General features: G+C 42.6%; 1 protein-coding gene across 4 annotated transcripts in view; it reads left to right on the forward strand.

Annotated features, from left to right (window-relative positions):
• LOC134348977 (serine/threonine-protein kinase 32A-like) overlaps positions 1-27,420 on the forward strand; it is a 343,099-nt gene that overhangs the window by 199,837 nt on the left and 115,842 nt on the right. For all 4 annotated transcript variants that reach the window (XR_010018548.1, XM_063052790.1, XM_063052792.1 and 1 more), the window contains exon 5: positions 13,739-13,776. Coding sequence is in view for 3 of the 4 variants with exons in the window: in XM_063052790.1 (XP_062908860.1) it covers positions 13,739-13,776 (38 nt within the window). In the remaining variant the exon portion in view is untranslated. The remainder of the gene's footprint in view (positions 1-13,738; positions 13,777-27,420) is intronic.

The raw sequence follows: 27,420 nt of genomic DNA on the forward strand, positions 1-27,420 counted from the left end.
CTGCATGTAATGCCGGACCTCTTTTGTCATTCTAGGCCACTAATACCTTCTCCTGATAGGTTTGAGGGTCCTGGCTATCCCTGAGTAGGCAGTTATTCTCAACGAATGTCCCCATTGGAGACGGAACTTGGGATGAACAGCCAAGCCGGAGGACTGTTCATAGCAATCTCCCTTTGCACTTGGGACTTGTGTACAAGAGTGCCAGTTCCCCAACGAATTGGTGCCACCACCCTGGCCTGGGGCAAAATGGTGGTAGGCTGCTCCTCTTGTTCCAGTTCTGGCTTCTAGATCTTTGACCCTTGTCAACATGTCAGGATGAAATTAAAGAACAAAGACCACCTGGCCAGCCTGGAATTTAGTCTCTTGACTTCCTTAATATAAGCCAAGTTCTTGTGGTCAGTCCAAATTATAAAAGGGTTCTTGGCCCCCTCTAGCCGGTGACGCTACTCCTCCAAAGCTAACAACCGCAAGAAGCTCCCGATTTCCGACACTATAGCTTCTCTCTGCCAAGGATAGCCCCCTGGAGAAGAATGCACACGAGTGCAGTTTACATTCCAAGGGTGAACCAAAGGTCCACTGTCTGAGGCGTCCACCACCATGATGAAAGGAAGGTCCAGGTTAGGAGAAACCAAGATGAGAGCTGATGTAAACCGTGTTTTAAGCTCTGCAAAAGCTGTGTCCATTACATTAGTCCAGACAAAAGGGCTCATGGATTTCTTAGTTAATGCTGTTAGAGCTGAAGTTCTTGCTGAACTTCCGGTAAAAGTCAGCAACCCCAGGAATTGTTGAACTTGTTTGACACTAGATGGTTGTAGCCAGCCTCTGACTGCTTGGGTTTTCCTAGGGTCCATCTTGAGATTGCCATTATAGATAATGAAACCCAAAAATGAAATGGTAATTGCATGAAATTTGGACTTCACCAGCTTGACGTGAAGTCCATGGTCCAGAAATTCTTTTTAAAATGTCCCTGATGTGAGCAACATGGTCCTCAATGGACTTCAAGAAGATTAGGATATCATCCAAGTAGATGAAGGCTCAGTTATGGAGAGTATTCTTGAGCATGAAAGACTGCTGAAGTGTTCACAAGACTGAAGGGCATAACCAGGTACTCATAGTACCCTGTTGGTTTATTGAATGCAGTCTTCACTCATCACCCATTTTTATACGGACCATATCACATGCACTCTGCAGGTCTAGTTTCGTGAATACTCTTGCCCCTTGGAGCATCTCGAAAGCTGTGTTCATGAGTGGAAGAGGGTAACGATTCTTGACCACTATGCAGTTTAACCCCTATAATCAATGCATGGCCGTAGGCTCCCATCTTTATTTTGCTGGTGAAGTGGAGGGCCAAATGAAGCCCATGGAATGAGCCTCCTTATATACTCTTCTACTACACTTCTCTCTGGGCCTGAGAGTGCGCATAAATGACCCTACGGAGGGCAAGTACCAGGCAGCAGGTCTGTAGCACAGTTGTTGAGTCGGTGCAGTGGAAGAGATGAGGCCTTTCCCCTCAGAAGATCTCCTCCAAGTCCTTGCAGATGGAAGGGATTGCGACCGGTTTGAGTGTTGCAGTCTCCTCCAGACCTTCCTTTGAGGAAGACTCCTGAGGCTTCTTAAGTGACACTAGGTGGTCTTTGCTGTTCTGCTGATAGTTGCAGTCTCAGGCATTTGACCTACAGGTAATCTGTGTCCCCACAGTAATAGCAGCAACCTTGACTTCGATGCCGGGACCTCTCATTGGGGAAGAGTCCAAAGCAGCTGATCTGCATGAGTTTGACTGAGTCCTGAACAGGTCATGGTCCGAGATCAGGGGTGGAACTACAATGCGTTGAGGCCAGGCTCGGTCTAGCCCTCTTCAACCTCTTGATGTGGTCCCACTTATGCTTTGCTAGACAATTATTGAGATGAATGGACTGGTTGATAAGAACCTCGAGTTCTCTGCTGGCTCTTCCAAGGCAAGGACATCCTTAAGTTTGTCTCAGAGTCCATGGCGGTATAGAGTGGCCAAGCCTCTCTGTTCCAACCACTCTTGGGCTAAGGTCTGAAACTCAATTGCGTATGCAACTCTCGCTTTGGCTAGTGGCTTAATATAGGGGGTGATAGCCCCTGGCCCGGCCAAACTTAAGAAATGTCATTTGGGTGGATGCTGTGCGATATGTCCCCTGTTACAAATCAGTACCACAAAATAACAAACAGTACACAATATGCGATTAAACGATTAAGCTTTATAATTCTTACTTTGACTATATGGTTAGTAAAGAAATGAAAAGAAAGGGCCCAGTCTTATTAAACAGTCTGTTGCGCAAAGTTGGAGCTCACTGATAAGCCAATCGTCCACCATCGACCTCTTCTGATTGTCGCTGCCCTTTGGACCCTTGCTCCAAGTCCATCCGGTCCAGTGGTCTACCAACTCTCTCTATTCGCATCTTCTCTCCTCATCTCTCCCTGGCAAAAGCTTGCGAAAATCTCTCTTCCAGCTCACAAGAAAGAACAACAGCGTTCCAAACCCCATTATTTCTAGTCATAACGCAAACATTGCTGCGACAGAGAAACCATTACATTATCAGTGAAACCTTACAGCATGTTACACGGCAGCGAAACCCGACTGCATGTTACACATAGTTGGCGCTGGCCATCCACCCTGTTGAATCAGAGCTCGGCTGGATCCGGCAGGGTGATGGAACACCTTCCTCATGGTGGCCATGAATTCCTCCAGATCTAGGTAAACCTTCGACCTTTGTTCTCAATGTGTGGTGGTCCAGACCAGGGCTTTACCAGTCAGAAGAGAGATAATGAAGTCCACCTTTCTGTGCTGTGAAGGGAACTGGGATGGCTGGAGTTCGAACACTAATGAGCATTGAATGAGGAAGCCGTGGCAAGAGCCCAGGTCACTGTCGAATCTCTCTGGGTTGGAAGATGTACTGGCTCCGCAGAGCGATTGACTGGCTCCCCCGAGCAACTCTGGCTTCCTCCTTGCGAAAGTTAACAAATGGCTCGTATATTTCCAGGCTCTATCTGGAAATCTTCTTGCTGTGGCTGGTCACAGCAGGTGAAAGACTCTGATATCTCGCTGGGTCCATATTGACTCAATCGTACTGTGACGAGAGTCCTTGATAAGGATGATTTGGGCCCAAATGCTGGACTATCCAAGGCTAGGTTCGAGACATGGAATAAAACTCAGTCGATAACTGAGCACAAAAGAAGCACTAGATGATATCACTAGTAGGGCTTACCATTGAGTATTGAGGCTCCATTCAGGTGCTCTTTAAGTACAGTACTCAATTCTTGGCACCCAAAACGTGATTGCCAATTAGCGGGACAGTCCTGAACCCTTAAAGGGGCCATGCCAGCTATCCATACTCCAGAGATTTAGAACATCTAAACCCTGGAAACTGGCTTGGTCAGGTGCGTCTCGTAACAAAAGCAAGCATAGAGGGCATTGAGCTCATCTGGAAGCAAAGATCTGCTGTCCCCTATGTCACAGGATTTAACTTTGTAAGAGGTTATGGCATTCAAACTCTGCCACGGCTGTCGAGTATCCTTCGTTGATTCAACTTGAGTTCGAAATCGCCACTTCGCCCATGAGATGGCTTTCCAGAGATCACAGCTGTTCATCTTCAGTCTTGAATGCCTCTGATCTGGCTCTCAGCAAATTCCAAATTTCACTGTTCATCCAGAGCTTCTGACTGGGGAAAACCCTGAACAATTTTGAGGGGACACACACATCCACAGCTGTTTCAATAAAGTCCATAACGACTCTGGTGTTGTCATTCAGGTCCTCAGATGAGTTTTTGAACATAACCCAATTCACTGACTCAAGGCAATCCTGTAACCATTCCTCAGACTCCCGCCATCACCTCTTGGCTGTTTTGATCTCTGGAGCCTTGTTCTTCAGGCTCTGTCTGTACGCAGGTGGCAGGCGTACAGCCAAATGATCCCACTTGCCAGAATGCGATCTTGGGAAGGAACAATAGGCGTTCCTTATCGTAGTGTAGCAGTGGTCTAGTGTATTGGGATCTCTGATACAACAGGTTTTGTGCTGGTGATAATTGGGCAGGGTTTTCTTCAAACAGGCCTGGCAAAACTCACCAGCTATAATTTGAAATACTTTGGGATGGACCATTTCTTGTTTACAGATGGCGTTGTGCAGTTTCATGAGTGCTTGCTCATAATTGGCTGCTGGTGGTATGTAAACTGCGGTCAGGATCACGGATGAGAACTCCCGAGTCAATAGAATGGTTTACATTTAATGGTTAGTTGCTCTAAGTCAGAGGAACAAGAAGTTGACATAACTCCAAAGTCCATGCACCAACGAGAATTGACTAAAAAGCACACTCTGCCACCTTTTTCCTTACCAGAGTTCACAGTTCGATCCATTTTGAAAACCCTGCACTTGGTGTATCTGTATTTAACCAAGTCTCAATGCAACAAACAATTGAGCCCTGCCTCATCTGCCTCTGATGCCGCAGTCTTGCCCTGAGGTCGTCAGTTTTATTTTCCAGTGACCGCACAGTCGCCAACAAGATGCTCAGTAGAGGAGGCCTCATCCCTCTGTGCATCTGCTCGGTTTGAATTCCACCTCTCCTGCCACATTTTTGGCCATGGTGTTGACCCTTAAGGGCACTGTGCTTAACTGCTCCGCTGGAGCTCATGACTTCTGCTTGGCATTTAACCATCGAACATGAGATCTGAAGATCATTGATGTACTTTCCTGTAGCCCTGCAACTCATCGTCTCGTCCTCTCTCAGATGAGCATCAAGTCCCTTTGAGACCTTTCCCACTTACCTACATTGTGGCAATCTACAATAGCCAATTAAACTACCAATCTGTTCTTTTACATTGGAAGGAACCAGAGCATCTGGATGAAACCTACTTAGTGACAAGGAAAATGTGCAAAATGTACCTGGACAGGACCCAAGGTGAGGATCAAACCCAGGTCAGTGGAGCTGTGAGGCAGCAGATGCACTACAGTGCTCTTTCACCATATTTTTCTATTGAAGGAAGATTAAAACACAGTTATACTTTGAGCCTATGCTTTTACTCTGGGCATTTGTCAGAGGAGTGTCCTAGATATAGGTCTTTAGTTCATGGAGATTTGGCAGCTCCAGACTCTTGATAAGCCACTTGGGATTCTACAATGCAAAGTCATCACATTATCCACCCCATAACCCCAGGACGTCTGCTTCTGTATCATAACGTTTAAGCAACCCTGCATACCTCAACATCCGTATACACATGGTACATACAGTATATGGATGACCTCTTCAAAGCCCTAGTTTAGAGAAACTGCTGCTCAATATGTGGCCCATCCTACACGATCCACTGGTTCTTCTTGACTGTTGTTTTTTGACTTGCCCATTCAAATAGAACATAGAACGTTAGAGTACAGTACAGGCCCTTCAGCCCATAGGGTTGTGCTGACCTTTTAACACTCTAAGATCAATCTAATCCTTCCCTCCTAAATAGCCTGACATTTTTCTGTCTTCCATGTGGCTTTCTGAGAGTTTCTTAAATGTCCCTAAAGAATCTGCATAAAAACCTTAACTCTGACATCTCCCCCATACTTTCCTCCAATATGATGCCCCCTTGTATGAGCTATTTCTGCCCTGGGAAAAAGTCTTTAGTTATCCATTCGATCCATGCCTTATCATCTTGTACACCTCTATCAAGTCACCTCTCATTCTCCTTCGCTCCAAACAGAAAAGACCTAACACACTCAACATATCCTCATAAAATATGCTCTCTAATACAGGCAGCATCCTGGTAAATCTCCTATGCACCCTATATCACCATATAACAATTACAGCACAGAAACAGGCTATCTCGGTCCTTCTAGTCTGTGCCGAACGCTTACTCTCACCTAGTCCCACCACCCTGCACTCAGCCCATAACCCTCCATTCCTTTCCTGTCCATATAGCTATCCAATTTAACTTTAAATGACAACATAGAACCTGCCTCAACCACTTCTGCTGGAAGCTCGTTCCACATAGCTACCACTCTCTGAGTAAGGAAGTTCCCCCTCATGTTACCCCTAAACTTTTGCCCTTTAACTCTCAACTCATGTCCTCTTGTTTGAATCTCCCCTACTCTCAATGGAAAAAGCCTATCCACGTTAACCCTATCTATCCCCCTCATAATTTTAAATACCTCCATCAAGTCCCCCCTCAACCTTCTACGCTCCAAAGAATAAAGACCCAACTTGTTCAACCTTTCTCTGTAAATTAGGTGATGAAACCCAGGTAGCATTCCAGTAAATCTTCTCTGTACTCTCTCCATTTTGTTGACACCTTTCCTATAATTCGGTGACCAGAACTGTACACAATACTCCAAATTTGGCCTTGTACAATTTTAACATTACATCCCAACTCCTATACTCAATGCTCTTATTTATAAAGACCAGCATACCAAAAGCTTTCTTCATCACCCAATCCACATAAGATTCCACCTTCAGGGAACTATGCACCATTATTCCTAGATCCCACTGTTCTACTGCATTCTTCAATGCCCTACCATTTACCATGTATGTCCTATTTTGATTAGTCCTACCAAAATGTAGCACCTCACATTTATCAGCATTAAATTTCATCTGCTATCTTTCTGCCCACTCTTCTAACTGGCCTAAATCTCTCTGCAAGCTTTGAAAACCTACTTCATTATCCACAACTCCACCTATCTTAGTATCATCTGCATACTTACTAATCCAATTTACCTCCCCATCATCCAGCTCATTAATATATATGACAAACACCATTGGACCCAGTACAGATCCCTGAGGCACACCACTAGTCACAGGCCTCCAACCTGACAAATGGTTAGCCACCACTACTCTCTGGTATCTCTCATCCAGTCACTGCTGAATCCATTTTACTACTTCAATATTAATACCTAACGATTGAACCTTCCTAACTAACCTTCCATGTGGAACCTTGTCAAAGGCCTTACTGAAGTCCATATAGACAACATCCACTGCTTTACCCTCGTCAACTTTCCTAGTAACCTCTTCAAAAAATTCAATAAGATTTGTCAAGCCTGACCTTCCATGTACAAATCCATGGTGACTGTTCCTAATCAGACCCTGTCTATCCAGATAATTATATATACCATCTCTAAGAATACTTTCCATTAATTTACCCACCACTGACGTCAAATTCAGAGGCCGACAATTGCTAGGTTTACTCTTAGAACCCTTTTTAAACAATGAAACCACATGAGCAATATGCCGATCCTCCGGCACCATCCCCGTTTCTAATGACATTTGAAATATTTCTGTCAGTGCCCCTGCTATTTCCACACTAACCTCCCTCAAGGTCCTAGGGAATATCCTGTCAGGACCCAGAGAATTATCCACCTTTATATTCCTTAAAAACACCAGTACTTCCTCTTCTTTAATTATCATAGTTTCCATAACTTCCCTACCTGTTTCCCTTACCTTACACAATTCAATATCCTTCTCCTTTGTGAACACCGAAGAAAAGTTCAAAATCTCCCCCATCTCTTTTGGCTCCACATGTAGCTGTCCACTCTGATTCTCTAAGGGACCAATTTTATCCCTCACTATCCTTCTGCTATTAATATAACTGTAGAAACCCTTTGGATTTATTTTCACCTTACTTGCCAAAGCAACCTCCTATCTTCTTTAACTTTCCTAATTTCTTTCTTAAGATTATTTTTACATTCTTTATATTCCTCGAGCACCTCATTTACTCCATTTTGCCTATATTTATTGTAGATATCTCTTTTTATCCGAACCAAGTTTCCAATATCCCTTGAAAACCATGGCTGTCTCAAACTTTTAACCTTTCCTTTCAATCTAACAGGAACATAAAGATCCTGTACCCTCAAAATTTCACCTTTAAATGACTTCCATTTCTCTATTACATCCTTCCCATAAAACAAATTGTCCCAATCCACTCCTTCTAAATCCTTTCGCATCTCCTCAAAGTTAGCCTTTCTCCAATCAAAACTCTCAACCCTGGGTCCAGTCCCATCCTTCTCCATAATTATATTGAAACTAATGCTATTGTGATCACTGGACCCAAACTGCTCCCCAACAGATACTTTAGTCACCTACCCTATCTCATTCCCTAACTGGAGATCCAACACTGCCCCTTCTCTGGTTGGTACTTCTATGTATTGCTGCAAAAAACTATCTTGCACACATTTGACAAACTCCAAACCATCCAGCCCTTTTACAGAATGGGCTTCCCAGTCTATGTGTGGAAAATTAAAATCTCCCACAATCACAACCTTGTGCTTACTACAAATACCTGCTATCTCCTTACAAATTTGCTCCTCCAATTCTCGTTCCTCATTTGGTGGTCTATAATACACCCTCTCTAAAACGTCCACATTCTTCCTATAATGAGGCAATCAAAACTGAATACAATATTCCAAGAGTGGTATAACCAGGTTTTTAGAGAGCTGCGGCTCCCTCTGTATGTACTCCCATCGAATGCAGGGGTTTTCTCTGAGTGCTCCAGTTTCCTCCCACAGTCCAAAGACATAGCAGTTAGTAGGCTAATTGGTCATTGTAAATTGTCGTGTAATTAGACTCGGGTTAAATCGGGTTTGTCGGGAGTTGCTGGGTAGTGCGGCTCGAAGGGCCAGGTAGCCTATTCCATGCTGTATCTCGAAATAAAAACACAAATAAAATTAACTCAATCCTCTGACTAATAAAAGCCAACACACAACACGCCTTCTTAGCAACCCTATCACCTTGCTTGGCAACTGTGAGGGATATTTGGAAGTAGATCCCAAGATCCCTCTGTTCCTCCAAACTGTGAAGCATCCTGCCATTAAGCCTGTATTCTGCCCTCAAATTGAACCTTCCAAAGTGAAACACTTCTCTTGTTTCTGGTTAATCTCCATCTGACACATAGTGTATATGGATTTCAGCAAGGCATTTGATAAGGTACCCCATGCAAGGCTTATTGAGAAAGTAAGGAGGCATGGGATCCAAGGGAACATTGTTTTGTGGATCCAGAACTGGCTTGCCCACAGAAGGTAAAGAGTGGTTGTATTCTGCATGGATGTCGGTCACCTGTGGTGTGCCTCAGGGACCCCTTCTCTTCATGATTTTTATAAATGAGCTGGATGAGAAAGTGGAGGGATAGGTTAGTAAATTTGCTGATGACACCAAGGTTGGGGGTGTTGTGGATAGTCTGGAGGGATGTCAGAGGTTACAGCGGGACTTTGATAGGATACAAAACTGGCCTGGGAATTGGCAGATGGAGTTCAACCCAGACAAGTGTGAAGTGGTTCATTTTGGTAGGTCAAATACGATGGAAGTATATAGTATAAGACTCCTGGCAGTGTAAAGGATCAGAGGGATCTTGATGTCCGAGTCCATAAGACACTTAAAGCTGCTGCGCAGGTTGACTCTGTGGTTAAGAAGGCATATGGTGCATTGGCCTTCATCAATCATGGGATTGAGTTTAGGAGCCGAGAGGTAATGTTGCAGCTACAGTATGTAGGACTTTGGTCAGACCCCACTTGGAGTACTGGTCACATCACTACAGGAAGGATGTGGAAACCATAGAAAGGGTGCAGAGGAGATTTACAAGGATGTTGCCTGGAGTGGGGAGCATGCCTTAGGAGAATAGGTTGAGTGAACTCAGCCTTTTCTCCTTGGAACGACGGAGGATGAGAGGTGAGCTGACAGAGGTGCATAAGATGGTGTGCAGAGTCAGAGGCTTTTTCCCAGGGCTGAAATGGCTAACACGAGAAGGCACAGTTTTAAGGTACTTGGAAGTAGGTACAGAGGAGATGTCAGAGGTAAGTTTTTTATGCAGAGCATGGTGAGTGCGTGGAATGGGCTGCCAGTGACGGTGGTGGAGGCGGATACAATAGGGTCTTTTAAGAGGCTGCTGGAAAGGTACATGGAGCTTGGAAAAATAGAGGGCTATGGGTAACCCTAGGTAATTTCTAAGGTAGGGACATGTTTGGCAGAGCTTTGGGGGCCGTAGGGCCTGTATTGTGCTGTAGGTTGTCTTATGTTTCTATGACACTTCCTCACATCAATCAGAGGAAGGTTCAAGAGGTTTTCGAAGGATCACAGGAGATAATGAGGATTGGGCAAGTTGGTTTGATACTATATAAAGATCAAAGAGACAAAGCTAATCATCAACATTTATTTAAAATTATTGTGTTACCAATCAGTTTGAAGAAGGGAGTCTGCAGAAGGACTTAGACAGATTAGGAGAATGGGCAAAGAAGTGGCTAATGGAGTGTAGTGCAGGAAAGTGTTATGGCCATGCACTTTGGTAGACCTTGTGGAGGATTTCCTAAAGGTTAATTTGCAGGCTGTGTTGCTGGTAAAGAAGGAAAAAATATCCGCATTCAGTTAGGGAGGACTAGAATATAAAAGCAAGGATGTAATACTGAGGCATTTTAAGCCATTGGTCAGACTGCACTTGGAAATATGGGCCTCTTGTCAAAGAAAGAATGCATTGACATTGGAAAATGTCCAGAGAAGGTTCACGATAATGATCCCAGCAATGAAAAGTTAGTGTGTAAGGAGCATTTGATTGTTCTAGGCCTGTGCTTGCTGGAATTGGAAGGACGTAAAATTTCTAACGACAGTTGAGTGAGGAAGAATGATTAATTTTCAGTCCTATAAATGATGGCAACTTCACACATGATTTATAAATTTATTGTTGACTTGACAGTAGGTGAGGTTGGTTTGTATTTACCTCAATTGTAGTAACTTTGTGGCTATGCATTTTATTGATGAGGCATGGAGTCAATAAAGCCGACAGTAACTTTTGAATATTCATGATTAACTGCAGCTCTCCTTCAATCTTGCTGTAATACCTATGCATAAAACAGCTGGATTAATTTGAAAACAGATTCTTAACCTTTAAAACAAAACCCTTCCTCTCATAAAAGGGGGAATTTAACCATGTTAGAAGCACAGAACAATAGAAGAATGTATGTTGAGGAAACATTTTCAACGGTAATGGATAATACTGCTTCTTTGTCTTATTTGACAAAATCTAGTATTTAACCTTCATTGGACTTCATTACTACTTGAAAAGTCATTGAAGGCTTTGAAAATCACTGGGATTTAACTGCAGCTCATTAGCTGTACAAAATTACGACGAATGGATGTTGTTTAGAAGTAGGTGAGAAAATCAGTATTCCTGAATCATTGAGCATATGTCAGCAAATCCTGTTAACATTCAACATTGACACTTCGATTAACAGTTTAGGAATAATTAAAACTGTCTTTTAAAAACTTTTTTTGTTGTATCCACTAGTCATTGCAGCAAAGACTTAAAGTACCTCAGCAAATGAAGAGAGGCTTTCTCTTAAAGGCTCCTTGTTGAAATAAGGATGTAAAAAAGCAGAAGCAGAAATAAGTTGTACAATTTCCACTTTCTTTCGACCACCTCTTCCCACCCAATTTCCACGGTCCCTTTAACATGCCAGTTGCAGCCTTGAATATACTAAACCACTGAACATAAGAAATCCCTCCCCATCTTAATCTTAAATAACCAACCCCTTATCTTGGGACCGTGCCCCTGATTTTGGTGGATTGGACAAGGCCTCTTAAGATCTTCCTTGTTCATTCATCTAAATGCATGTCCCAAAGGGATCTACATGCATTCATCTAAACTTCAATCTTACACAATCTCAATATATAAAATAACTCTGCTATCTCAGACATTGGGTGAACCCATACTGTAGTACTCCAAACCAATGGTATCATTCCTCAAGTGCAGAGACCAAAACTGCATTCAATGGTATCACAAGTATCAAGCAGAATTTCCTTACTTTATAATCCAACCTCCTCACGGTGAAGGTCAATAAACAATTTATTTTCCTCACTTTCTGCTGCCATAGCTTTCCACCATTCCTCTGGATATCAGTATTCACTCGCTTCTTGTCAATTAAAAATCATCCTAGCTTTCTTCACGACTTACCAAAATAGCCTTGGTCTTTCTTACATAACATTTCATTGCCTGGAAATACTTATACCATCTAATGGGAGCCCCTGTTCAACTAAAAGTGAATATTATAGTAGCCTCTTTGGTTACTTCTTCTACCTAATTTTGCGGTCACACACTTTCTCACATTGACTTTGGTTCACCAAATTTGTATATTTGAAAATGTATCACCATTACAGTGTTTTAGCTAACATTTGCATTCTCGTGAAGAGTATTTCCTCTTTGTTCTATTTGTAGCAATACAGTTCATCAGATCACCAGGATTACTGCTCCTAGATTGGCACTACAAACACTTCTCAAGCCTATTTCCTTACAATCTTTTGTTGAATTCTGTCCAGCCCCTTGCTCTGTGTTCCCATGGCCTTAAATTTGTTTTTGAATTCACGTGAAACTGTTAGCATTCTGAAAATCCAATAAACTGGATGGAAAGCTCACATTCTGGGACAGGAATTGCCTATCATTTTTCTAAATTGATTTACAAGCTAGAATCTGAGTACATAGGAAATAGAAGTGGGAATGGACCATTCAGCCTTTGTGATTGCTCTGCCCTTCAGTAAGATTATGGCTGATCTTTTACCTCAGCTCCACTTTCCTGCTCTAAGCTAATATCTCTTAGACAATAAGACACTGGAACAGAATTAGACCATTCGGCCCCTTAAGTCTACTCTGCCAATCTTACCATCTAAAACTCTATTGACGTCAGTCTTGAATGTACCCAAGTGACTGAGATTTGATCCCCAGTGATATAGTTTGAATAGTAAAAAGAAAGAAAAAAGATGTTCACAATCTTAGTGTCAATTGGTCCTTTATGCCCACCTTAAGTCACAGGCAGGACCTCACATAAGAATGACTCATCACTGGAGCAGAACTCACAGTATTTCTGCTGGGTTATTGGTCACGGTTAAGTGAAATAGAATCCACAATCTTCTGAATCAGAGGAAAGGTTGCTTTGCTTGAGCAACAGTTGACACTTATAGCTTACTTCTGAGCACAATTCCTATTAATCATAATTGATTGTTGATTCGTGATTATAATCAGTGCCCAGCATGTTCTGCATATGACAAATGAGAAAATCTGCAGATGCTGGAAATCCAAGGAATACACACAAAATGCTGGAGGAATGCAGCATCTATGGAAAAAAGTACAGTCGACATTTCAGGCCGAAGACCTTCGGCAGGACTGACTGACTGACTATGTTCTGCATATGTCTCCTTTTGTTCTGAGGATCTGCTGCTATTGTAAATTCCTTCACTCCAGTTGCAAGCTGAACTTCAATTGGATGGTACAGCATAGGATGGAACATATAAAATCCTTGACTTACTTCTCAAAAAGTGTCTCACTCCCCAGCAATGGGACCTGTGAATTTACCCTGCTCTTCTGCCTGAAGCAGAAGTGAAGTTTCACGGAAATCCATTGTGCAATGCTTTGTTTAACCAAGTAGAACTGAACTTCAGTGGGGCACAATCTGAAGAAAACAATTGGTTAAGATGGAGAGGTAATTGAAGACTAGGAGGATATTATGAACTGTTAGTCTTGATGCCTTGTTGTTCTGCACATTCCTTAGAATTTCCTTTCAATTCCAATGTTTGAACAGTGTTCCCTTCCTTTGACTGCCGTCACAATTTCCAGGGCATGTTATTCATTTATCTTACTTTTGGAAATATCTATCAGCTTTGGAAAATCAGAATGATATAGTTAGAAGCAGCTTAGAAAAAAAGGATTCACCTTAGGCTCAAAATAAGAAGGAAGCTACTAACAAAAGTTATTCATCTTTCTTTTTCCCTTCCAGGGACATTAAGCCTGACAACATTCTTCTTGATGATTATGGTAAGTGACAAAGAGTACTTGAGCTGAAAATAAATAGAAACGTAGAAAACCGACAGCACAGTACAAGCCCTTCGGCCCACGAAGCTGTGCCAAACATGTCCTTACCTTAGAACTACCTAGGTTTACCCATAGCCCTCTATTTTTCTAAGTTCCATGTATCCATCCAGGAGTCTCTTAAAAGACGCTATTGTTTCCACCTCCACCATCATTGCCGGCAGCCCATTCCACACACTCACTATTCTCTGCGTAAAAAACTTACCCTTGACATCTCCTCTGTACCTGCTTCCAAGCACCTTAAAACTATGTCCTCTCATGATAGCCATTTCAGCCCTGAGAAAAAGCCTCTGACTATCCACACAATCAATGCTTCGCATCATCTTATACACCTCTATCAGGTCACCTCTCATCCTCCATCACTCCAAGGAGAAAAGACTGAGTTCAGTCAACCTATTCTCATAAGGCATGCTCCCCAATCCAGGCAACATCCTTATAAATCTTCTCTGCACCCTTTCTATGGTTTCCACGTCCTTCCTGTAGTGAGGCAACCAGAACTGAGCACAGTACTCCAAGTAGGGTCTGACCAGGGTCCTATATAGCTGCAACATTACCTCTCAGCTCCTAAATTCAATTCCATGATTGATGAAGGCCAATACACGGTACGCCTTCTTAACCACAGAGTCAACCTGTATAGCAGCTTTGAGTGTCCTATGGACTCAGACCCCAAGATCCCTCTGATCCTCCACACCGCTAAGAGTCTTATCATTAATGCTATATCATATTTGACCTACCAAAATGAACCACCTCACACTTAAGCAACATACATCAAAGTTGCTGGTGAACGCAGCAGGCCAAGCAGCGTCTATAGGAAGAGGCACAGTCGACGTTTCAGGCCGAGACCCTTCGTCAGGACTAACTGAAGGAAGAGTCACCTCACATTTATCTGGGTTGAACTCCATCGGCCACTTCTCAGCCCAGTTTTGCATCCTACCAATATCCCACTGTAACCTTTGACAACCCTCCATACTATCCAAATGAAACTTGTTATCACTTAATTCAAGATGTGTTCACTACTTAGTTCATAAAATGGAATGTAAGGTAACTGTGGACATTGCAAAGGTCGCGATATTTAGCTGAACTGAGATAGACAGTTGTCTTGAATAGGAAGGCTGCCAACTTCAGATGTCTTTCCTTTGGAACGCACATCTGTACGGATGGCATGAAGGTACAATCATAATTAGGGCAGCTCTGTGGTACAGTAGTTAGGGCTGCTCTCTTTCAAGAGACCCAGATTCAATCCTGATCTGTACCCTATAATGCTAAGTGACCTTGTTCAATAAGAGAATTTGGAAAAAAATATGTAGTAAACAAGGAAAGTTCTTAAAGTAGCGATATCCTTGACTATTCTGATAGTTTATCTAGCTACTCTGCTGGGTACTGGATGATAAGGATATACCAAGCAGAAGAGATGAAGGGTCTCAACCCAAACTGTTGCCTATCCATTTCCTCCACAAATGTTGCCCAACTCAGTGAGTTAATCCAGCTGCTTGTTTGCACGTAAGGATTATTTGATACCATTCCTTCTCACTGAATGGTTAAGCTACCAGGATTGAAATGTAGTTAATTTTTGGAGACTGTTTCCTTTAGTAGATCATGTTATTTAAAAATATTTCTTTACTTATCTAAGTTACGTTCTGTGGTGGCAAATTTCCAATTGTTTTAACTTCCAGTCATTTGGAATGACTCAATATGAACTAAGCAATGCATACCCAGCATCTGCAAAGTATTTTGTGTGTAAGCAATGCTCATTTTGCTTTTCACAAAAATCAACCTGCATTTATTGAAAATATTTGACCATGTCCACACTTCCAGTGTCATTTTATGGCCATTGATCGGCACAGCTGATGGTACTACATTCCGTAAACTCTTCTGTAGCTTGACCCAAACCTGGCCAATCAACAAAACTGAGGGCAATTGCCTTCACTATACCGATACCACAGATCTCTGTGGATCTTCATTCTTAATATGGCTGGTATCACTTACACGATCACAAGACAATCCATCTTGATGGATGTAAAATAATCTTGCACTTATGCAAATCCTTTCAGCCTGGGAGGCTCACTGTGAGATCTTTCTTTGCCCGAAACTGTCAATGGAAATTATTGTTTATAAGTTAGAATGTAGAAGGTACATTAACGTCCCATGTCTGAACTGCTGGGGGATAGTCTAGACAGTCTACCCAGCATTACTTTAACTTTCAGATTTCGTATTCTATCTTGTAGTCATTTTGAAACAGGGGAACTACCCAGTGTTTTTATGTTGCTGCCACTGGTGAGGTGGCTGATATTGAGCAAAAAATTATCATTTATATCTTATATTCTGTCTTGAAAGATTTAACGGATCTTCTTAAAAATTAATGTCATTGCAGAATTTTATTTTACTATTTGGGAAGAATTTTGGTCATTTTTTTTTCTCAAATTATGTGATGCAAGCAACAAGTTTCTCCAGGACAGGAATCTGAAGTATCATTCAGTAACCCTAATCATGGGCCATGGATATTTTACTCACTAACTATGCCTTGTCCCAGATTGGCAAAAAATATTCCATGAATTAAGTGGCAAAACTACTATTGCCAAATTCAATTGAAAATACAGTGCCTATAAACAGTATTCACTCCCCCATGAAAGTTTCCATGGTATATGTTTTACAACATTGAATCACAGTGTGGATTTAATTTAGCTTTTTTGACATTGATGAACAGAAAAAGACTTTCATGTCAAAGTGAAAACAGATCTTTCCAAAGTGATCTAAATTAATTACAAATATAAAATACAGAATAATTGATTGCATAAGTATTCTCCCCCTTTAATATGACACGCCAAATCATCGCTGGTGCAGCCAGTTGGTTTTAGAAGTCACATAATTAGTTAAATGGAGATCACCTGTGTGCAGTCAGGTGATTCAATTGATTGTAGTAAAGATACACCTGTATCTGGAAGGTCCAACTGTTGGTGAGTCAGAATCCTGGCAAAAACCAGACCATAAACCCAAAAGAATACTCCAAGCAACTCTGCGAAAAAGGTTCTAGAAAAGTACAAGTCAAGAGATGGATACAAGCCACTGAATATCCCTTGGTTATCAGTTAAGTTAATCATCAAGAAATGGAAAGAATATGGTACAACTGTAAATCTGCCTAGAGCAGGCCGTCCTCAAACACTGAGTGGCTGTGCAAGAAGGGGACTAGAGATGGAGACCACCAACAGACCTCTGACAACTTTGGAAGTGCTACAAGCTTCAGTGGTTGAGATGGGAGAGACTGCGCATACAGCTGTTGCCTGGGTGCTTCACCAGTCACAACTTTATGGGAGAGTGGCAAAGAGAGCGCCACTGTTGGAAGAGAAGCTCAAATGAAATCTCAGCTAGTGTGCCAGAAGGCATGTGGGAGACTCTGAAGTCAGCTGGGAGAAGGTTCTATGATCCAATGAAACCTAAATTGAGCTTTTTGGCCATCAGACTAAGTGCTATGTTTGGCATAAGCCAAATACCGCACATAATCAAAAACACACCATCCCTACCATGAAGCTGCATTATGCTGTGGGGATACTTCCCTGCACCAGGCCCTGGAAGGCTTGTGAAGGTAGAGGGTAAATTGAATGCAGCAAAATACAGATAAATCCTGGAGGAAAACCTGATGCAGTCTGCAAGAGAACTGGACTTGCGAGAAGGTTTATTTTCCAGCAAGACAATGACCCCAAACATAAAGCCAAAGCTACACAGGAAAGGCTTAAACACAACAAAGTTAATGTCCTCCAGTGGCCAAGTCAGAGTCCAGACCTAAATCCAATTGAGAATTTGTGGCTGGACGTGAAAAGGACTGCCAGTCATGATCCCCATGCAATCTGACAGAACTTGAGCAGTTTTGTAAAGAAGAATGGGGAAAAATTGCAGTGTCCAGAGGTGCAAATCTGTTAGAGGCCTATCCACACAGACTCAAGGCTATAATTGCTGCCAAAGATGCATCTACTAAATACTGACTTGAAGTGGGTGCATGCTTATGCAATCAATTATTTAGTGTTCTATATATCAAATTAATTTAGATCACTTTGTAGAGATCTATTTTCATTTTGACACAGTAGGGTCTTTTTCTGTTGATCAGTGTCAAAAAAAAGCCAGATTAAATCCACTGTAATTCAGTGTTGTAAAACAATGAAACGTGAAAACTTCCGAGAGGATAATTACTTTTTATAGGCATTTTATGAATAACGCTGCATCAATCCTAACAATGACATCTTTTCAGAGTTCCTCTTGTCCTCATCTACCACCCCATGAGCTTCCACATCCAACATATCACTCTCTCAACTCCTTCCATCTTCAACAGGACCCTACCATCCGACACATCTTTACCACCCCCACCCTCCGCCTCCACTCTTTGTCTTCCACAGGGATCACTCCCTCTGTGATTCCCTTGTCCATTCATCCTTCCCCAACTAATCTACCTTCTGGCACTTAATCCTGCAAGTGACAGAAGTGCTACACCTGCCCATTCGCCTCCTCCCTCACCTCCATTCTAGGCCCACTACTGTCCTTCTAGATCAGGCAACACTTCACGTGTGAATCTGTTGGTGTTGTCTGCTCTAGCTGGTGCAGCATCCTTTACATTCCTGAGACCTGATGTAGATTAGCAACGGCTTTGTCAAGCATGTCAGCTCCATCTGCTAACAGCTGAATTTTCCAGTGGCCTTTTATTTCAATTCCTATCCCAATTCCTGTTCTGACATGTCAATCAACTATTGAAGCTAAAAACATTTTTATGCATCTTCATTGGCTGAGTTGATGAAGAGGCCTTGAGAGGTGTTGATTAAATTATGATTTCAGTGTTTCAGAATATAATTTTTCAAGTGTTATACGTATGACTTAAATGTGCCACAATTTTAACCCTTTTGGCATTTCTAACTGGAAGTCTGATTGGAATAGGCTGAATGAATACAGATAAGGCAGGGTCTTGGGACACACGAAAAGACCATGCAGCATGGAATCAAACCATCCATACCAACCAATTGGCACCCATCCTCATTAATCCACCTTTTAATACTTGACCAAAGCGCTTTCTGTCTTGGCAATACAAGTGCTCGCGTAACACTTCTCAAATGGTATAATTGATTCCAGAGTCATAGAGCAATACAGCATAGGAACAGGCCCTTTGGCCCCTCTAGTCTGTGCCAAACTATTATTTTACCTAGTCCCATCGACCTATACCTGGACCATACTCTGACTGTCCATGAACCTATCCAAACTTCTCTTAAACGTTGAAGTCGAAACCCCATCCACCACTTCTGCTGGCAGTTCATTCCACACTCTCACCACCTTCTGAGTGAAGAAGGTACCCTTAAAATATTTCACCATTCACCCTTAACCTATGATCTCTAGTTCTGGTCACACCCAACCTCAGTGGAAAAAGCCTGCTTGCATTTCTATACCCTATCTATACCCCTCAATTTTGTTTCCCTCATTTTCTTACACTCCAGGATATAAAGTCCTAACTTATTCAGCTTTTCCTGATAACTCAGGACCTCAGATCCTGGGAACATCCTTGTAAATTTCCTCTGTGTTCTTTCAATCTTATTAATACCTTTCCAGTAGGTAGGTGACTGAAACTGCATTCCAAATTTGGCCTCACCAACATCTTATACAACTTCAGCATAACATCCCAACTCCTGTATTCATTTCTTTGATTTATGAAGGCAATGTGCCAAAAGCTCTCTTTATAACCCTATTTACCTGGGACTCCACTTTCAAGGAATAATGGATCTGTATTCTCAGATCCCTCTGATCTGTGCACTCCTTAGATTCCTGTTGTTCTCCCCTGGTTTGTCATCATAGAAACATAGAAATAGGTGCAGGAGTAGGCCATTTGGCCCTTTGAGCCTGCACCGCCATTCAGTATGAATATAGCTGGTCATCCAATTCAGAACCCTGTACCTGCCTTCTGTCCATACCCCATGATCAATTTAGCCACAAGGGCCATATCTAACTCCCTCTTAAATATAGTCAATGAACTGGCCTCAACTGTTTCCTGTGGCAGAGAATTCCACAGATTCACCACTCTCTGTGTGAAGAAGTTTTTCCTAATCTCGGTCCTAAAAGCTTCCCCTTTATCCTCAAACTGTGACCCCTCATTCTGGACTTCCCCAACATCGGGAACAATCTTCCTGCACCTAGCCTGTCCAATCCCTTTAGAATTTTATATGTTTTAATAAGATCCCCCCTCAATCTTCTAAATTCCAGCGAGTATAAGCCTAGTCGATCCAGTCTTTCTTCATATGAAAGTCCTGCCATCCCAGGAATCAATCTGGTGAACCTTCTTTGTACTCCCTCTATGGCAAGAATGTCTTTCCTCAGATTAGGGGACCAAAACTGCACACAATACTCCAGATGTGGTCTCACCAAGGCCTTGTACAACTGCAGTAGAACCTCCCCGCTCCTGTACTCGAATCCTCTCGCTATAAATGCCAGCATACCATTCGCCTTTTTCACCGCCTGCTGTACCTGCATGCCCACTTTCAATGACTGGTGTACAATGACACCCAGGTCTAGTTGCACCTCCCCTTTTCCTAATTGGCCGCCATTCAGATAATAATCTGTTTTCCTGTTCTTGCCACCAAAGTGGATAACCTCACATTTATCCACATTAAATTGCATGTGCCATGAATTTGCCCACTCATCTAACCGATCCAAGTCACCCTGCATCCTCTTAGCATCCTCCTCACAGCTAACACTGCCGCCCAGCTTCGTGTCATCCGCAAACTTGGAGATGCTGCATTTAATTCCCTCATCTAAGTCATTAATATATATTGTAAACAACTGGGATCCCAGCACTGAGCCTTGCGGTACCCCACTAGTCACTGCCTGCCATTCTGAAAAGGTCCCGTTTATTCCCAATCTTTGCTTCCTGTCTGCCAACCAATTCTCTATCCACATCAATACCATACCCCCAATACCGTCTGCTTTAAGTTTGCGCACTAATCTCCTGTGTGGGACCTTGTCAAAAGCCTTTTGAAAATCCAAATATACCACATCCACTGGTTCTCCCCTATCCACTCACCTAGTTACATCCTCAAAAAATTCTATAAGATTCGTCAGACATGATTTTCCTTTCACAAATCCATGCTGACTTTGTCTGATGATTTCATTGCTTTCCAAATGTGCTGTTATCATATCTTTGATAACTGACTCCAGCACTTTCCCCACCACTGATGTCAGGCTAACCGGTCTATAATTCCCAGGTTTCTCTCTCACTCCGTTTTTAAAAAGCGGGGTCACTTTACACTGCACGCTGTCGGAGCAGTGCTGCCAGGATAATCAAGGACACAACCCACCCAGCCAACACACTTTTCGTCCCTCTTCCCTCTGGGAGAAGGCTCAGGAGCTCGAAGACTCATACGGCCAGATTTGGGAACAGCTTCTTTCCAACTGTGATAAGACTGCTGAACGGATCCTGACCTGGATCTGGGCTGTACCCTCCAAATATCTGGACCTGCCTCTTGGTTTTTTTGCACTACCTTACTTTCCATTTTTCTATTTTCTATTTATGATTTATAATTTAAAATTTTAGTATTTACTAATTTTTACTATTTTTAATATTTTTAAAATTTAATATTTGTAATCCAGGGAGTGGGAAGCACAGAATCAAATATCGCTGTGATGATTGTACATCTTTGTATCAATTGTTTGGCGACAATAAAGTATAAAGTATCGAGTATAAAGTACATTAGCCACCCTCCAATCCTCAGGAACTAATCCAGAATCTTAAGAGTTTTGAAAAATTATCACTAATACATCCACTATTTCTTGGGCTACTTCCTTAAGCACTCCGGGATGCAGACCATCTGGCCCTGGGGATTTATCTGCCTTTAATCCCTTCAATTTACCTAACACCACTTCCCTACTAACATATATTTCCCTCAGTTCCTCCATCTCACTAGACCCTCGGTCCCTTACTATTTCTGGAAGATTATTTATGTCCTCCTTAGTGAAGACAGAACTAAAGTAATTATTCAATTGGTCTGTCATGTCCTTGTTTCCTATGATCAATTCACCTGTTTCTGCCTGTAAGGGACCTACATTTGTCTTAACCAATTTTTTTCTTTTCACATATCTATAAAAGCTTTTACAGTCAGTTTTTATGTTCCTTGCCAGCTTTCTCTCATAATCTTTTTTCCCTTTCCTAATTAAGCCCTTTGTCCTCCTCTGCTGGACTCTGAATTTCTCCCAGTCCTCAGGTGTGCCGCTTTTTCTGGCTAATTTGTATGTTTCTTCTTTGGAATTGATACTATCCCTAATTTCCCTTGTCAGCCACGTGTGCACTACCTTCCCTGGTTTATTCTTTTGCCAAATTGGGATGAACAATTGTTGTAGTTCATCCATGTGATCTTTGAATGCTTGCCATTGCATATCCACCGTCAACCCTTTAAGTATCATTTGCCAGTCTGTCTTAGCTAATTCACGTCTCATGTCTTCAAAGTTACCCTTCTTTAAGTTCGGAACCTTTGTTTCTGAATTAACTATGTCACTCTCCATCTTAATGAAGAATTCCACCATATTATGGTCACTCTTACCCAAGGGGCCTCGCACGACAAGATTGCTAACTAACCCTTCCTCATTGCTCAAAACCCAGTCGAGAATAGCCTGCTCTCTAGTTGGATCCTCGACATGTTGGTTCAAAAAACCATCCCGCATACATTCCAAGAAATCCTCCTCCTCAGCACCCTTACCAATTAAGGTCACCCAATCTATATATAGATTGAAGTCACCCATTATAACTGCTGTTCCTTCATTGCATACATTTCTAATTTCCTGTTTAATGCCATCACCAACCTCACCACTACTGTTAGGTGGCCTGTACACAACTCCCACCAGTGTTTTCTGTCCCTTAGTTTTATGCAGCTCTACCCATATCGATTCCACATCCTCCAGGCTAATGTCCTTCCTTTCTATTGCATTAATCTCCTCTCTAACCAGCAACGCTACCCCACCTCCTTTTCTTTCATGTCTATCCCTCCTGAATATTGAATATCCCTGAATGTTGAGCTTCCATCCTTGGTCACGCTGGAGTCATGTCTCTGTGATCCCAACTATATCATATTCATTAATAACTATCTGCACATTCAATTCATCCACCTTGTTATGAATGCTCCTTGCATTGACACACAAAGCCTTCAGGCTTGCTTTTACAACACTCTTAGCCCTTATACAATTATGTTGAAAAGTGGCCCTTTTTGATTTTTGCCCTAGATTTACCTGCCTGCCACTTTTACTTTTCACCTTAATACTTTTTGCTTCTACCCTCATACCCTCTGTCTCTCTGCACTTGTTCCCATCCATCCGCCACATTAGTTTAAATCCTCCTGAACAATAGTAGCGAATGCTCCCCCTAGGACATTGGTTCCAGTCCAGCCAAGGTGCAGACCGTCCTGTTTGTACTGGTCCCACCTCCTCCAGATCTGGTTCCAATGCCCCAGAAATTTGAATCCCTCCCCCTTGCACCATTTTTCAAGCCACGTATTCATCTGAAATATCCTCCTATTTCTACTCTGACTAGCACGTGGCACTGGTAGTAATCCAGGGATTATTACCTTTGTGGTCCTCCTTTTTAGTTTATCTCCTAACTCCCTAAATTCACCTTGTAGGACCTCATCCTGTTTCTTAACCTATATTGTTGATAACTATATGCACCACGTCCACTGGCTGTTCACCCTCACACTCCAGAGTGTCCTGCAGCCGCTCAGAGACATCCTTGACCCTTGCACCAGGGAGGCAACATACCCTCCTGGAGTTTCATTTGCGGCCGCAGAAACGCCTATCTATTCCCCTTACAATCGAATCCCCTATCACTATAGCTCTCGCACACCTTTTCCTTCCCTCCTGTACCACGGAGCCACCCATGGTGCCATGAACTCGGCTGCTGCTGCCTTCCCCTGATGAGACATCTCCCCCAACAGTATCCAAAACAGTATATCTGTTTAGGAGGGAGATGACCTCAGGGGACTCCTGCACTACCTGCCTACTGCTACGCTGTTTAGTGGCCACCCTTTCCCTTTCTGCCTGTGTAGCCTTTACCTGCGGTGTGGCCAACTCACTGAACGGGCTATTCACGACTTTCTGAGCATCGCTGATGCTCTAGTATGAATCCAATCGCAGCTCCAGCTGTTCAAGGCAGTCTGCCAGAAGCTGCAGCTGGACAGATTTCCTGCACACATAGTCGTCAGGGACACTGGAAGTATCCCTGATTTCCCACATGCTGCAGGATGAACAAACCACGGGGCCGATCTCTGCTGTCATGACCTACCCAATACATTGCCTCAACTTTTCAAATGTGGACGTGGAACATTGCCGACTGCCTCGGAAGTCATATGGGCCTCACTGGGAGCAAGCTCCTCCTCAGCCTCTGCTCACTTCCACCAAAGCCCGCAGAGCCAAAGCCCTTTCACTCTACTACCACTCACTCCGCTGCCCGCTGGATATGGGGGTCCTCTTTTTAGACACATGGCGCTCACCCGGCTGACATCACGCGTCTGCGCAGTGGTGCCCCTGAGTTGTTAAAACTATTGCTACTGCCCTAGCTCATTTAATGAGCTACAGCCTCGCCGCCTTCCTTGCTTCAAATAAAGTACCGCTGCAGACCGTTCTCCTTTTAAAGGAACTTACCTCACTTGGAGTGAAGCTTGTCCTCAGCCTCTGCTCACCGAAGCCTCTCAAGACAAAGCCTTCCTACTCTGAAGAAAATGACCAACTTCCACAAACTACTCTCTTTTAAATACTCCCACTGCCTCATGGGCCGACTTACATGTGCTTGCGCAGTCCTGCCCCGTTCAACTGCCGAAGAAGAAAATCTCGGACTTGTCTGCATTAAATTCCACCCAGCATTTTTCAGCCCATTGTTTCAGATCCTGCTGCAAGCTTTGATAGACTTCCTCATTGTCCAGTGTGCCCCTAATCTTAGTGTCATCTGCAAATCTGTTTTACCACATTATCATCCAGATTGTTGATATAGATGACGATAGACCCAGCACTGATCCCTGTGGCACACCACTAATCACAAACCTCCAGTCAGAGAGGCAACTATCTACTAACACTCTCTAGCTTTTCCCATGAATCGAATTTACTACTTCATCCTAAATAGCATGAGAAAACTGACTCTACTTCCAGAATTCTCTCAAGCAGTGTATTGAAGGTACTTACCACTCTCTGAGTGAAAAAATGTCACTCTTATCCCCTCTAAATCTCTTACCCCCACCCTAAATCTATGTCCTCTGATTTTACGTACCTCTGATATGGAGAAAAGTTTCTGCAGCCTGCTGTCTCTCATAAATTTTATATAGCTCAATCATGTCCCCTCTTAACCTGTTCCACTCCAGGAGAAACCCAGTCTCCCCAGTCCCAGGCAGCATCCAAGTGAACTCCCCTGTACCGTCTCTAGCACCATTACATCTTCCATTGAGGAATTCCAAATAAGGGTATTAATATGTGGAGCCAAAGAGGTTGGGGTCAGAGAAGGTTAGGTCCAGTAAGCAGAAGATAAAATAAAAAGTTGTAATAGACCTTTTGAATATCCTCACCAAATGTGCCCTTTGTCAGATAGATGCAATATGCTAATTCTTCAGTCCCTTCCCTTGATTCAGCTCTTTTCTGAATACAGTTGACTTTATTTGTTGGTACTAACTCTGAACTCATTGCTATATCTGACTCCAGAGCTATCAATGTGATAGATTCCTCACCACGCTCTAAGCTGTTTGTCATATATATTAAATTGTTTGTCATATATATTAATGATCTGGATGATGGGGTGGTAAATTGGATTAGTAAGTAAGCAGATGATACTAAGATAGGTGGAGTTGTGGATAATGAAGTAGGTTTTCAAAGCTTGCAGAGAGATTTAGGCCAGTTAGAAGAGTGGGCAGAAAGATGGCAGATGGAGTTTAATGCTGAAAAATGTGAGGTGCTACATTTTGGTAGGACTAATCAAAATAGGACATACATAGTAAATGGTAGGGCATTGAAGAATGCAGTAGAACAGTAGGATCTAGGAATAATGGTGCATAGTTCCCTGAAGGTGGAATCTTATGTGGATCGGGTGGTGAAGAAAGCTTTTGGTATGCTGGCCTTTATAAATCGGAACATTGAGTATAGGAGTTGGGATGTAATGTTGAAATTGTACAAGGCCAAATTTGGAGTATTGTGTACAGTTCTGGTCACCAAATTATAGGAAAGATGTCAACAAAATAGAGAGAGTACAGAGAAGATTTACTAGAATGTTACCTGGGTTTCACCTCCTAAGTTACAGAGAAAGGTTGAACAAGTTGGGTCTTTATTCTTTGGCGCGTAGAAGGTTGAGGGGGGACTTGATAGAGTGGGGGAGCGTCAAACAAGAGGACATGAGTTGAGAGTTAAAGGGCAAAAGTTTAGAGGTAACATGAGGGGGAATTTCTTTACTCAGAGAGTGGTAGATGTGTGGAACAAGCTTCCAGCAGAAATGGTTAAGCAGGTTCGATGTTCTCATTTAAAGTTAAATTGGATAGCTATATGGACAGGAAAGGAATGGAGGGTTATGGGCTGAGTGCAGGTCGGTGGGACTAGGTGAGAGTAAGAGTTCGGCATGGACTAGAAGGGCCGAGATGGCCTGTTTCCGTGCTGTAATTGTTATATGGTTATATAGGGGACAGTTAAGAATCAACAATGTTGGTGAGTCTGGATCAAATGTAGCAGTCTGGGGAAGGGTTGCTGTTGCCTTCTCTAAGTGAACCAGATGGGTTTTCATGACAATCTGACACTTTTATAATGAGCTAACTTGTTTAACTAGTACTAACTTGTTTAATCCCAAAGCACTAGGTACTAGTCCAGTAACCCAACCCTTTCACAATCTTACATGAAAGTTCTTTCCTGCTGTTGCTCTTAAGAAAATAATTTTGTCAAGTTTGTCACAAACTTCCACTCTTCCCTTACCTTTATGTAGTCCGTTTCTTACTCTTTCCATCTCAGTCTCTACTTCTGTGGACAAATTTCAATCATTGGTCCACATTAGCTACAAAGTACTAGAGTTGATAGGATCACAAACAAGAGAAAATATGCAGATGCTGGAAATCCAGAGCAAAACACAGAAAATGCTGGAGGATCTCAGCAGGTCAGGCAGCATCTGTGGAAATGAATAAACAGTTGGTGTCTCAGGCCAAGACCCTTCATCAGGACTGGAAAAAATGATCAGGATGATCAGAGCATATTTTTTCTGCCCTGATGAAGGCCTTGACCTAAAACATCGACCCTTTATTCATTTCCATAGATGCTCCCTAATCTGCTGAGATCCTCCAGTCTTTTGTGTGTTTTGCCACAAGAGTCAATAACTACCTACTCTCTACACTGCTCCTCTAAGAACTCTGCTCCTTGCAAAACTCCCTGGTTTTCTTGGTTGCGTCAGTCTAGAGAAGACACTCTTGACCCACCAAACTCATTATATTGAGATGGCTCGTCCTACCCCAAACCCCAGTTTGTGTGGATGCTGTGTAATTTGCTACCCTGTTACAAGCTAGTGCCATGAAATAACACAGTACACTGCATACAATTAAAGGAATTATATTTATGAATCATAACTTAACT

This window comes from Mobula hypostoma, chromosome 7 (assembly GCF_963921235.1).
Source record: "Mobula hypostoma chromosome 7, sMobHyp1.1, whole genome shotgun sequence".
NCBI classification, from domain to species: domain Eukaryota; kingdom Metazoa; phylum Chordata; class Chondrichthyes; order Myliobatiformes; family Myliobatidae; genus Mobula; species Mobula hypostoma.